The following is a 13793-nucleotide window of genomic DNA, read 5'->3' as shown; positions in this document are numbered from 1 at the left end:
AATAAAACTGGTACCAAATACCAGAATCCATGTTTTACTTCTTTAATGAACTTGCATCTTTTACCTCACCCTCTACTACATGATAACTCATCGGGTTTCCAAGTTCCAACATTCTCCTTGAAGGGCTTCAAAGTTTTGGACAAACATAAGGACTAGCATGGAAAACCTAAAGCTGAAAGGATTAAACCTCTACCAAAGCTAGGGATCAGTGAACAGTGTAGGTCAAAACAACCTTTTTTTTTTTGGCACAGGACGTCCAAATCACTCACTTCACTCTCACTGCCTCTTTCGCCCCTGCTGTAGACTCCCCTTTCTGCCCATATATACCCAGCACAGCACGGGATGCCGCGACCGATCGGTTTCCCGAGCTGCACACACGCAAGCACGCGCCCGCACCGCACTGTTCGCTCGCTCCGCTCCCCACTCCCGACCTCCACCCGCCGCTCTCTACAGTGCTGCAGCTGGGGCGGTGCCGCTACCGAGTGCCGAGCCGAGTCGTCTTTCTCCGATCGTATGTGCCGAGCTCCTCATCCCCATCTGTTTCGCCTGCACTTGAATAGCCGCCTTCGACTTCGCGCCATGCGCAGCTACATCTCAGCCTTGGGAGTGCAAGAATCCAGCGGGCCTTGTTGCGTCGATGCTCTTTTTTCCTTGAATTTTCCCGCCGTCTTGACGGTTTCTTGGTTTGCAGCAGGGCGGAGGCGTTTCTTTGATTCTTTCCGTCTTGGCCGGAGGCATGGACTGGGCAGCGGCTTCCGGGGCTCCGTCGTGGGGCGCGGCGGCGACGGACCCCGGCCCGACCATGCTGTCCTTCGCGGGCCCGTCCTCCTCCACCACACCCGCCGCCGACGCCGAGGCGCGGCTCCAGGATTTCGCCGCGGGTCTCGCCCAGAGCGCGCGGCCGGCGGGGGCGGCGGGAGCCGGGAGGAGGTCCCGCGCGGCCGGGGGAGGTGCTGGCGTGGAGGCGTGCTCCGTCGACGGGTGCCGCTCTGATCTCAGCCGGTGCCGCGAGTACCACCGGCGGCATAAGGTCTGTGAGGCGCACTCTAAGACGCCGGTGGTGGTCGTCGCCGGCCAGGAGCAGCGCTTCTGCCAGCAATGCAGCCGGTAAGGACACCGTCTCATCGAATCCTCTCACCAGCCCGTGTACTGATCCTATTATTATTCAGCGATTCTTGTGCTGATGTGGTCATTAGTTAATAATTCTGTGTGTATTGGTCCCCATCTGCTTCCTAATTGAGGAATTGGTTAGGGGATTTAGTGCTTAGTACTTTGGAACAAATTTAGGGGCAAAAACTTCAGGTCTAGTTTGGTCCCAACCTGGCAATCTAAACAACTGGGTTGGTAATTTGGTGGCGTTTAGGATCTGATGGCGTGTTGATAATTTAATCTCACGGGTGGGATGCGTCGCCGATTAAACTATTGGGTTGGTAACTTGGTGCTGTTTAGGGTCTTGTGACCCCATTAATTTAGTCCCGTTGGTACTATTTAAAGAAAGTTGTTGGTGTGGACAACTGACTCCCTTGGGTAGGGTTTGGTTTTTTCTATGGAATATTCAGCATCCTGCAGAATCTTTCGCATGATTGATGGAGTTTTGAAGTTTCTTCAGCTGCATCCTCAGTCCGAGCTCTTACTGCACTGAGATGCAACTTTTTGCAAAACATTGCTATTTCCCAGCAACCAAATACAAGACCATTTCCGCATTTCGTAAGATCTAATCAAGTTTATCACTTATTGTTGCTGATGGTGATACAAAGGAGGCTTCAAACTAGCATAGATGTTATTTCATGGGTCATTCCTTTAGGCAAGCCCATCTGGAATTGAAATCAGGTCATAGCATTTGATTTGATTGATTTAGTTTTCCGCCTGTTTCTGAATATGCATTTCTTCTTTTTTTTCTTTGTTATACATCTAGAGGATTGCACAAGGAACTGACATGAGTAGCAAATAAAAGTTGAACTGAGAATGGTTGTAACTGTGTTTTCTCAGAACATTTGAAGCTTTGTTTCCTTTTTGAAGTAGGAAACTTTATATATTTAGGAGAGATATTTTTTCTTAAAATAGAAGACATTAATCCTTTAATGGCACCAGTATTGTCTGTTACACTGAAAATGTCCTTGCTAACTTGCACTGGTGATTTTGAACTGGATCTCAAAGCGAAGTCTCACTAATGTTTTGCAAGCTGACTTATTGGTGAATAAGTAAAACAATCTATGTTATTGATTTATTCCTTTAATCTCTAAATGAACCAAGAACATGGAATGCTAAGTGCAATCCTGATCCAGAAGAGATCTTCCATTTGGATGTTTCAATTCTATAGCTGTGTATTTGATATTTTTCTACTGTCTTCCACAATAGAACTATCAATGCCATCAGTCAATGGAATTGAAATATAGGAATTGTAAGTGACAAATCAAAGGGACAGCTGCTGTTTTGTTTAACACCTTAGCAGAAAGTTGGTGTTCCAAAGTCTCATTCAGTTCACATGTTTGATCTACAAATAATCATTATATTATGGATTCTTTTGACCTCACATGTGTGCAATACGACCAGGAGGCATGTGCACATTATTGGAATTATGTCTCATGTGCCTTATCCATTAAACAATATGATCCTAGTAGTAGATCAATTTGGGAAGTATATTAGAAGTTTAGAACCATCATCAAGGTTGAGTGAGTATGCCCTGAATGATGAGAAAAATGAAACATGTGCTGTCCAAATGAAGTTAATGTTTGTTGTGTGATGGGCCTAGATTGGTTGGAGGTGGATTGCATAGATTGTAGGGAAAGTAGGGAGTAGAGGAGGGATGGAAGGGAGATGGAAGCCCATGGTTGCTTGTACGCCAAGGGTGGCCGGTGGCATAGGGCTAGTGCATGGGCTGGCAACAACATAGGTGGGGGCCGGGCAACATAGGGGCTAGAGAGTTGAAAGCTTTAAGAATTGAATCCTCTATTTCTTTTCTTGAATATTATGATTACATGTCCCCTTTATTTAATCTTCTTATGACTTGAACTCTAAGTAGTCTAGGGCTAGAGTCCTTATAGATCTGGACTCTATTTTTCCTCAACAATCTCTATTTCCCAAAATTGATTTTTTTTCCTTATCCTATTTCTAATTAGAGTTGGATCTGGACTCCTTTGGGGAGGTAGCTGGCTAGCTAGTAGAGGCCGCTACTCCCCCTAGGCGCTTGACCAAGCCTTACCCGACCCTAGCAATCCACTAGGCTGTGCTAGGCCCCCCACCTTGGGCCCGTTTAGACCCATGGCATCCCCTATCCTGGTAATCCTCTAGGTCATGCTGAACCCACCACCTTGGGCCCATTTAGACCCATCGCATCCTTTCCCCTTTGCCATGTCCACCCACTGAACAATTGACTAGTTGGAGACGCCACGTACCGTTGACCAATTGGAGTTATTGTCTGTAGGATGAGCCATCATTAGTACTCCCTCCACATGTACGTGAAGTCGTTCCACCACTATGATAGAGGGATGATTTTGTCATGTCCTATCAATGATGAGGTGGTGGTGGTGGTGGCGAAGTGGTCCAATGTAGGTGCAAAGTAAGAAGTCATGGGAGGTTGGGGCCATCACGTCGGCGCAAATAGCTTGTGTCCTTGGGTCTATTGAAGGCGTGCCCTAGTTAGCCTTTCTTGTGGAGGATGTAGCTTGGCGTCATGAGGCATATGGTTCTGCTGCGAGAAGGCGGAGTTGCGGTGACATCGAGGAGCTCACTGAAGATGTTGTCGAAGTAGTAGCTGCAAGATGGATAGGCAACTTGTCGTGGTGTTGAAGCTGATGAAGATGTGGCTGATGGCGAGTTACTAGCACTCGATGATGTTGTAGAAGACCACACTATTGTTGTCCATTGTGCCCTGTAGCCACTCTTGGGTCATGATGTTTGCTGGCAAGGTGCGCAGTAGCATTGATGCTACACCAGTTTTTGATGGCTAATAGCGAGAAGGCGGAGCCGTCTGAACATACCCGGTGAGGAGATATTCTAATGGATTCGACAGTAGTAGTGATGATGCTGGGAGGTAGAAGCATCCACCGAGAAGATGACCCCATCTTCCATGAACCAAGCTCGAGCAACTATAACGATGTTGATGGTGTCGGTGATGAAGCGAAGTTTGGGTATTTCTATGATTGGGTCTGGCAGTCAGAGGTGGTCATGGTACTAGGGGTGCTTCGTGGAGTTGAGGAAGAGCAAACATTGGTGTTGGAAGAGCAAAGACAATATGTGGCACTATCCTAGTGTGGACTCTCGTGAAAGCCATGGTGTGGTGGTCTTTCTTGAAAGACTTAAGCATGGCAAAGTTCCACAAGGTGAGGCCAAGGGAAGTCAACCATAGTGTGCAGTTAAAGACATTTGTATTAGCGTTAAGATTCACCAAGAAGTCATCAATCCATAATATCTCATTGTTGACGAGGAGTGCTAAGTTGAAACAAGCTCCACAACAGACAATACAACTATCTTTGCTGATTAAGATTTTTGTTTCGATGTGGTGTTCAGTGAGTCCTGCTAGCCTAGTGAAGTTGGCGTCGATGATGTGCGTGGCGCTGGTGTCAATGAGGATGTATACTCTGTTATCGAGGATGGCTCTAGCGAGGAACATTTCTCCACCCATGTATGCTTGGCTCTTGGTCACTCATGAGCTTCATCAAGCTTGGCTCAATGTCTTCCAGGTCATAGCCGTTCACCACAATGATATCGAACAAGTGCTTGCACTTGTGCCCTCAAGGTGAACTACTCGTCATAGTTGAAACATAGGTAGCCCAATGTTGTTCCGCCATCTCCTCTATTGTGAGATGTTTGAAGGTACGGTGCGGTGATGTGGCCTATGCTACTATAGTCGTTGTTAGGGTTGAAGGTGTGGGTGCAGTAGCAGGTCTCAGCTTAGGCACATGTTGAGGTTGGGCACCATCCTTGTTGTTCCGGTGGATGTTGACTAGGCAAAGTCAACAACGACGACGCTGCATCACTCGTATGCCCTAGATAGAGACATTGTTGTCTCCATGTCCTTGGGACTGTGTAGCTCGATGTTAGTCTTAAGTGGTTCCCGCTATGTAGATGTTAACTTGCTAGAGCTCGTCGAGGGGTCTCACATGTGTCATGTGAGGAAGTGCTCGGTGAAGGAGGACCAAATTTCTTGTTGACACAATGAGAGTAGTCCCGGTCATTGATTGCCTTTTCTTGTGCGAGGCACATGTACCACTGTTGCACACCTCCTGTTAAATGAAAAGATGCATACCACACCTTTTTGTTGTCGAGGATCCACTGGTCTTGAAGAACTGCTCACAACGATTCAACCACGGCAGTGGGTACTCCTTGCCATTGAAGGTTGAGAAGGACAACTTGTGCTAGTGCGGTTGGAATATGGGATAGGAGATCGGTGCACATGATTCTTTCACCGGCAGGGGTGCCTCAACCTTTGGGGATGGGCCGTTCTTTGGCAGTGTGGCAAACACTGTGTTCGTCATCTACTGGGTGATCTTTGAGACGCCCGAGGACAACGAGCTATATGCCTTCTCTTGTAGGAAGGCGCGGGCGGCGTCCTCAATGACATGCTTACTTTGGGCCTCCAATTCTTATCTGGTAGTGGCAGCTGCAGCATCATCCTTGGTGCCCTTGTTACCACCTTGCTCTATGGTCAATCGAGAGCATCATGAACCACACCTAGATCTCGATGACTATGGTGGAGGTGTTATCGTTGTTGTCGGCACTGGGTTCCTGTTCTCTAGATACTAGATGTGATGGTCCTAAATTGGTTGGATATGGATTGCATAGATTGTAGGGAAAGGAAGGAGGAGGATGGGGGATGGAAGGGAGATAGAAGCCCATGGTTGCTTGTATGCCGAGGGTGGCTAGCAGCATAGGGCTAGCGCAAGGGATGGTGGCAGCACAGGCAGGGGTAGTGGTGGCATGGAGGGATGGCGGACACAGGAGAGCTAAAAGCTTTGAGGATTGAATCATCCACTTCTTTTCTAGAATATTATGAGTACATGACCCCTTTATTTATACTCCCTGTGACTTAACCCTAAGCAATCTAGGGCTAGAGTCCTTATAGATTTGGACTCTCCTTTTCCTAAACAATCTCTATTTCATAAACTGAATTTATTCTTATCCTATGTCTAATTGGAGTTGGATGCAGACTCCTTCGGGGGAGGGAGCCATCTGATTGTCCTATCCAAAAATCCATGGATGTCCATATCACATCCATGCTTGATCTCAAGAAAACACACCCTAAGAGATCAAATTATGTTTTGAGTTGTAAGATGGATCTAATCTATAAGGATTGTGTACTTAGTTGTCTTAGGTATCAAGTCGTGAGTCGGTACAAAACCAAAGGGTATGTAATTATTTTGATCAAGCGAGAATAAAGGACTTCCTCTCCTTGTCCTTTGCTTCCTTGCATCGACCCACTCTGGCCTCTCTTTGATTAGCCCTGCCTAAACATTGACCCCCTCCTATTCTAGCTGCTGGCCACCACAACTTCCTATGCCTTTGACAATGGGTTGCAAGTGACTCCTAGTTCCCTGGCAGTCTCCCACCTCCTTCAGCTATAACCTCCACTAGTTGCTTCCTATGATCTAGACTCTCTTGACAATTTGGTATCGTCATCCAGGTCTTCATCAACCTCGATGGTCAACTACAGTGACTTCCTAGTTCCCAACACATTAGGAGCACTGGGGCATCTTCAAGAATCCACTGAGTACACAATGGAGAGGTTGGAGAGACTGCTTCTGGCTATGCTCGAGACCCGCACCAAGGTTTTAAAGAAAGTGAAGGTGCACCACCATGATGACACCGCAGATCGTGTTGTTTGGAGACTAAGGTCAGGCAAACACATCTAGATGAGGTGGCTGCCGTCAAATTTATCTTTTAGGTGAATAGCCAAAATACAAGGTAACAATTGATGTCACAAATTTGGCAAAGAACCCATGGGGTGTGGAGGTTCGAAATTCTTATTTTGATGTTACCATCTACTTTTCTTCCATGTTGACACAATGTGATCCTTATGCTTGGAAGAGGGGGATTGTCACCAAACACATGCTAGATTTTTGCTTCGAGCGGCCCTATCCACATGAACCTTATTACATTCTCTCTTGCATCTCTTGTTTTTATCTATCATCGCACATTTCCAAGGTTGCAGCAAAAGAATGTATTGCTTTGACTTTGCATTCATACACTTTCACCAATCCCTTCTAAGTCAATCTTGTGCTGTCCGTCATGTTGTGAGTCCTTGGTCAATGCCCACCCTGTTAGCTAGTTCTCATTATCTTACCCAATAACCTGGGTTATGTGCATCGTGTTCCGTGGATGCCAGTTCAAAGGTAAACGTGAGTCTATCGAGAATAAGAGGGCGGATGGTGCACTAGGGATCCATGGATGCCTTTTTCATTTGAGACTTCAAGATTCAAAACAAATAACTGAGTTTTTGGTATTGAATATAGCCTTGTTCTGAAAATAACAATTGGCAAGTGAAAAGATCTTGAAGCGCAGCTATTTTTGAGGATACTGGAACATTTTAGCACACCTCCATGTCATACTGTGGCTTTATCTGACTTTACATGAGATATAGCTTATGTATCACTAAAACCATGCTGAATAATCGGGTTTCAATCTTCTGTCACTCTTGGAACCTGGCCACAGAAAGTATTTGCTTGTTGAATCCGTACAAGAACTTTCATTGTTAAATCCTAACAAAGGTGGCACGCATAGCAGACCAAGCAGCAACGTAAGAAGTCACAGATATAGTTCTCTTATGCTCATGGAAATTTTGTTTTTGTTTGTTTCATAAGCTTTTCTGAAATACTTATGTAAATCCTACATCGTGTTACTATCCAAGAAGCCTAGGTTATCATCCGGAGTTCAATTTGTGGTGCTTGTTTGAAAATGTTTGTCCTGAAGTGGTTCATTGTTCTCTAATTTGTAGGTTTCACATGCTGTCCGAGTTTGATGAGGGAAAAAGAAGTTGCCGGAAGCGTTTGGATGGTCATAATAGGCGTCGAAGAAAGCCACAGCATGATCTGACGAATCTAGGGGGTTTCTTTCCATACCACCAAGGTCTTTACATTTGAGCTTACATATGTTGAAGCCTTGGTATTCTGACAATCCTATTCCTAGGAGTCTGTTAATGCAGTTTAGATAGAGCACTAAAGTTACTATACATTTATTTTAAGTGATGGGTCAATTTATCAATGATAGCAGAAAGAAAAATCTATTAGATTGTCTAATCACCCTTTTTAGGTGAGCAGAGTTCGTCTTCAATATTCTCAATAAACTGTTCCTTCTATGATTGGTTGATTGACAACTCAAGTAGTTTTCATTTCTAATGTGATAAAATTTTTTTTTGAGCAAGCTTTACCCAATTTGCATATAGGGAAACAACAAAGTAAATGACAAATGTTGTTATATTCGTGCAGTGAATCAATTTGAGGTCTATCCACGAACAATTCCAACAGTCGGCCAGAATTCTGATGCCATGCACTTGGTCGGTCGTCAGCAGCCCTTCTCCATATCATTCTCAAGAACACCAAATCAGTTCCCTTTTCCACAGGGTGGCGGTAGCACGCTCCATGCAGCCCGCCCTGGTCATCTTCTGGCTGAAGGTAGCAGCCACACTGGAAGCAGCACATGCAGCAACCCTCTCTCCGGCACGCTGGGCCCCGAGTGTGCTCTCTCTCTTCTGTCATCGTCGCTGCATCACCCCTCCGCTGCTGGCATCCCCACCGCTGGCCAGCCCCAGGTTGCCTCTTCACTCTCTCGGATCGCTGCTGTGTCGCAGGCTGCAACAACAGCTATGGCCACTGCATTCGCGGCCGGTGTTGGCCACCATGTGTTTGTTCCTGATGCTATGTTTGAGGATCCTTCACAGGCACTGCCATTCTCTTGGCAGTAGAATTAAATTGTTATGTATTTATGTGCTGCTGTTGGGTTCTCAATTGATAGTATAGTAGTGCTGATGGCTGGGAATTGGGGGTACCTGTGCACTTGCAGTCGCAGACTCACACAGCCTGTGATCGAGGTGTACAGTACAATTGCTGTTTTCTGGAAGCAAGGAGTCGGCGGCTGTTGTGCAGATTCTTTAGTCGATAAGTTCAAGTGCCTCCTGTTCAAAATTTTGTACATTTTGTTCGTATATATTTGTTTTTTCTTTTGTCGAAATATGTGCGTGTTATGCATGCACAACTAGAATTTTCGAATCAGGCCGCACAGTCTTGAAAGCCTTCATTGATATGGGTCCACTTTAAGGATAAAGTGCCAATCTGGGCCGAGCCTATTTTGCTTTGGTTTAATAAGGGTTTTTTTTTTGAATAATATGGTCTGTGTATTGGTGACACGTGACCCGTGAGTGGGAGTTTGAATAATGGACCCATCGGTGCAGTTGTGGGCTCGTGCCCGTGATAATCCCCGTGGACGTCTGTTGTTCGAAAAACATTGCAATGTATGTTTTCATTTGTTTTTCCAAGTTTTGGCGAATAACATATATTCTTCAAATCAAATTGTTACGTAACTTGGAACATACTTCCTCTGTTTCAAATTATGTCTCGCTCTAATTTTTGTTTAAAGTCTTTTAGTTTACTCAGTTTTGTTCAAAACTTTCTAATTTAGATCAGATTTGTAGAAGAATACATAAATATATCAATGATACCAAATTAGCTTTGTTAAATTCTAATGAATTATGTCTTGACATTGCATTAATTTAAACTTATAGATGTCAACATATATTTTTTTCCTAAAATATGGTAAAAATTTGAGGAATTTTTTACTTAGGATAAAGATAAAGTAAACTATGGCCTTGTTTAGATGCGACAAGATTTTGGATTTCGCTACTGTAGCACTTTCTTTTGTTTGTGACAAATATTAGCCAATCATGGACTAACTAGAATCAAAACATTTGTCTCGCGATTTACAGTTAAACTATGCAATTAGTTTTTATTTTTATCTATATTTAATACTTTATATATGTGCCGAAAAATTTGATGTGACAGAGAATTTTGAAAACTTTTTGGTTTTTAGGTGAACTATATGATTTAGAAGAAAGGCCCGTGACCCGTGAGTGAAAGTTTTAATAATGGACAAAGCCAAAACAACTACTACTCCCTCCATTACACAATGTTTCTAGCTCTGTCTCAAGCCAAAACGATGTTTCCATCAATGCTTATAAATTTGCATAGTTAATACAGCAGCATACTGTGAAATTATTTAGGCTCTGTTTGGTTCCCCTTGCTAAATTTTAACTAGCTAAACTTTAGTCACTTTAGTAGTTAAAGTCCAAACACATTAACTAAAAGGAGCTAAAATAGCTTAGTTCCATTAGTCACCCAAGAGTAGCTAAAATAATTTTATCTAGCTAAAATTTAGCAAGGTGGCATGCTACTTGTAAAAATAAGTTTCTATGATCCTAAATCCCAATGGCCCTCAAACATTTGGTGCAAACGTCCAAGGATTAGTAGAGGGGGCAAAAAAAAAAAATACAAGGAAAAGGCCAAGGCGACAGTGTGGCTCCTCATGACCGTTGTGTAGGGATTCTCTGCGAGCCAGAGCACAAAGCACGCCCAACGTAGAAATTCAGAGAAACCAATTTATGTTTTTTATAGAAAAACGAAGAAAACAAAATGCTCGCATTTGAAATGATTTGGCGCATCCTGGACGCTTGGATGGAGCCGAGAGCCGGACGGCTCAGATCAATCAGAAGAGGAGCCGGACACCGTACCATGGGAAAATTTTTAAGCCTAAATTTTGGCATTTTGACGTTTTTATTTGACAAACATTGTCCAATCATAGAGTAACTAGGCTTAAAAGATTCGTCTCACGATTTTAATTTTGTTTTTATTTATATTTAATGCACCATGCATGTGCCGCAAGATTCAATGTGACGGAAAATTTTGAAAAGTTTTGAATTTTTAGAGTGAACTTAACAAGGCTTTAGCGTGGCAGAGCATGAGTAGGTGCAGGTGCATGTGCATGAGTCGGAGACTGGAGATGGGTACAAGTACAACACGGACACGCCAACAACTCTCTCAGTCTCTCTCCAACACTCCAACTAACCCCATCATATCATGTCCATCCAACGACTTGTTCTGCAGCTATTTTCTCATCAAAAAAGCGTGTACTTTGTTTGGTCCACTAGATACTAGTCAATCGTTCTCTTCGCATTATTAGCTTATTAGCATTTTTTTTAATTTTTGACAACAGCTTATTAGCATTGGTACCTTGCATCATCATGTACTTGTGTATTTTCTCATTAGTAGTATTTAAAGGGTTGTTTGTTTGAGCTGTACTTAGCTTGCTTTCTAGCTTTTGGCTTCTGGATGATAGCCATTTGCTATTGTTTTTTATATTATATTTTAGCTTCTCAGCACAACATTTTTTTTTTAAAAATAACTCATTTCGTTGTGCTTTTTAGTTTTTAGTTTATTTTCTTAAAAAAAAGTTTTTAAAACTTTTTTTAAAAAAGGTAGCTGATTAAGAGCTTTAATTTGCCGATTTGTTTCAACTTTTACCAGACAAAAGTCAGGGAAAAACTGAAATAAACATACTGTAAAGCATATATACGGACATATACACAGGCATGATCATTAAATTACTAAGCGCGTACGTACGCAAATACGTACTATACGTACATTGAATTGCGGTTGAGCCTTTCAGGACGATTTGCAGGACCCTATCAGAAAAAAAGAGGACGATTTGCAGGACTGATGATACAGAAATATGGCGATTCAGTCGTTATTACTGTATGACTATGGGCGTCAAATGAAATGAAATGAAATAAAATCGAATCAATGGGCTAACTGTTGGTGAACGTCAACTCTGCACAATGCCATGCAGTACAAAAGTGTATGGAGCTACTATCTAGGCTAGTGTACTTTCTGAGCCGATGCAACTTTGAAAATAAAATTGGCTTTTCGAAAATAAAAACAAACCAAACTCTGAAAACCAGATCAAATCGAATACTCTCATAATTAGCTGATCTGACAGGCTCAGAACTTAGAACATGATGAGGTTGCCGACCCGTGAAATGGCCATCGGAAGCAGTGTAGAGCATGCTCATATATAAGAGATTAATTCGACTATATTATATCTCGATGTCGATAAAATAGTAGCGAATATATATAACCATCTAGTAGCAGATCATCATTAGACTGAAAAATTCCCAACTCAAAGAACATCACCACATAGCATTGCCACCCAATCTGCATACTACTGCAGTACATATATATGTGCTAAATAACAGTATAAACCAACAGCTAGCAAGCAGAGATAAACATGTATCCACTCCACCACAGTACCTCCTAATCCACCCACCAGATGTCAAAGAGGAGCTAGCAGAAGGCCCGCCGCCGCTGACGCCGGCGACGGCTAGCCGAGGTAAATGTGGACGCCGACGGCGAGGAGGAAGATGGCGAGGAGGGCGAAGTAGATGACGGCGTGGATGAGGATGGAGAGGCCGCTGGTCTGGAAGTTGCCGAACTCGATGATCCGGCCCTTGCCGGGGATCTGGAACAGCAGGCCCGGCGACAGCAGGATGAAGAGCACCAGCCCGATCAGCACCGGCCCCCAGTCCGCCATGGCGATATCGATCGATCAACACAGTACAGCACAACACACTGTGCTCGTGCTCGTGCTCCCTTGTGATTCCTGTTTGGTTTGGTCTGGCGTAGTAGGAAGAGTGTAGGGTCAGTGGAGAGAGCGTGCGTTGCGTGACTACGCGTGAGACGATATATAGTGGCCTTTTATTTGGCTTTTTGCTCAGGGAAGAATATAACCAAAACTGAGGGCGGATGGATGGATGGATGGATGGAAGGTGGGTGCATGTGTTGTGAGTAGGAGAGAGGCTGATTATTGATCCTCTGTGCCTATGGCTGTGTGGGTCTGTTGGTGTGGGTGGCTTTTAGTCACTTGTGGCTGTCGATCTTAAGCCCCGTGGTGTACTATTTGTTTACTACATACTAGATCATCTTCGATCACCGTTAAAACTCTGTCGTGAGAGAAAGAAATATAGATGTACGTGACTCCTGACACTTGTCACGTTGGCATAGGTGTACAAGCTAAGGTTATGTAGTTATGGATGATGACAACTATGGCATATAGCTAAAGCCCCACTATGCTATGTTCTTTTTGACGCTAACTTTTTATCATGTTAGCTTTGTTGAGGCGTGACTGCATATCCCTTCTCAATGTTAGTTCTCCTAGTAATAGATTGCTATATTCTACCAAGCGTGACATGTCCGTTATATCGATTTTTTACATACGTGTGGTAAGAGAGAGGTGTTACATCGGTGAGCTATACTAGTTCGTCTTTTTTCATGAGGTCGGCTTTCTGGTGATGGAGCGTGTAACCTTGGTTACCGTTACAATATATAAATCCCTTTCATGGCATAATTAAGCCCCACTATCATATGTTCTTCAGACGCTAGCTTTTTATCATGTTAGCTTTGTTGTGGTGTGACTGTATATCCCTTCTCAATGTTAGTTCTCCTAAATAATACTCTCTCGTGCTTTGGATAAGATTTTGATCAAACATTGAAAATATAAATTACGAATAATTTTTAAATCGTTGAGTTTCAAAATATAAAAAACATATGAATAGATTTATCTTAAAAATACTTATATAAAAATATGCATATACCAATTTTTAATAAATATTTTTATAAAAAAAAACCAAAGAGTCAAATTTAGGCTATAGAGATCGTGCTGTTGTCCTAAATGACTTTCTTTACAGGTATGGAAGGAGTAGATCGTTATCTTCTACCATACTCTCTCTGTCCTATAATATATTCTATTCTAGA

At 43.4% G+C, this 13793-nt stretch overlaps 2 protein-coding genes across 5 annotated transcripts; one reads left to right on the top strand and one right to left on the bottom strand.

Moving 5' to 3' along the window:
• LOC8075819 (putative squamosa promoter-binding-like protein 19) lies at positions 344–9258 on the top strand. 4 transcript variants are annotated; one of them, XM_021461932.1, is made up of 4 exons: positions 344–511; positions 695–1107; positions 7934–8064; positions 8424–9258. In XM_021461932.1, exons 2-4 carry the CDS (start codon positions 737–739, stop codon positions 8897–8899), a joined length of 978 nt encoding a protein of 325 aa, XP_021317607.1. In that variant the 5' UTR covers positions 344–511; positions 695–736; the 3' UTR covers positions 8900–9258. The 4 variants fall into 4 exon arrangements, with proteins under 4 accessions (XP_021317607.1, XP_021317606.1, XP_002450775.1 ...); XM_021461931.1 differs by having other exon boundaries at positions 692–1107; XM_002450730.2 differs by having other exon boundaries at positions 344–1107.
• Positions 12061–12755, bottom strand: LOC8073722. Its single transcript, XM_021461058.1, has one exon. The coding sequence runs from the start codon at positions 12571–12573 to the stop codon at positions 12364–12366; it is 210 nt and encodes a 69-aa protein (XP_021316733.1). The 5' UTR covers positions 12574–12755; the 3' UTR covers positions 12061–12363.

The sequence above is a fragment of the Sorghum bicolor genome, chromosome 5 (assembly GCF_000003195.3).
Source record: "Sorghum bicolor cultivar BTx623 chromosome 5, Sorghum_bicolor_NCBIv3, whole genome shotgun sequence".
NCBI lineage: Eukaryota > Viridiplantae > Streptophyta > Magnoliopsida > Poales > Poaceae > Sorghum > Sorghum bicolor.
This window is presented reverse-complemented; position numbering and strand designations above follow the sequence as displayed.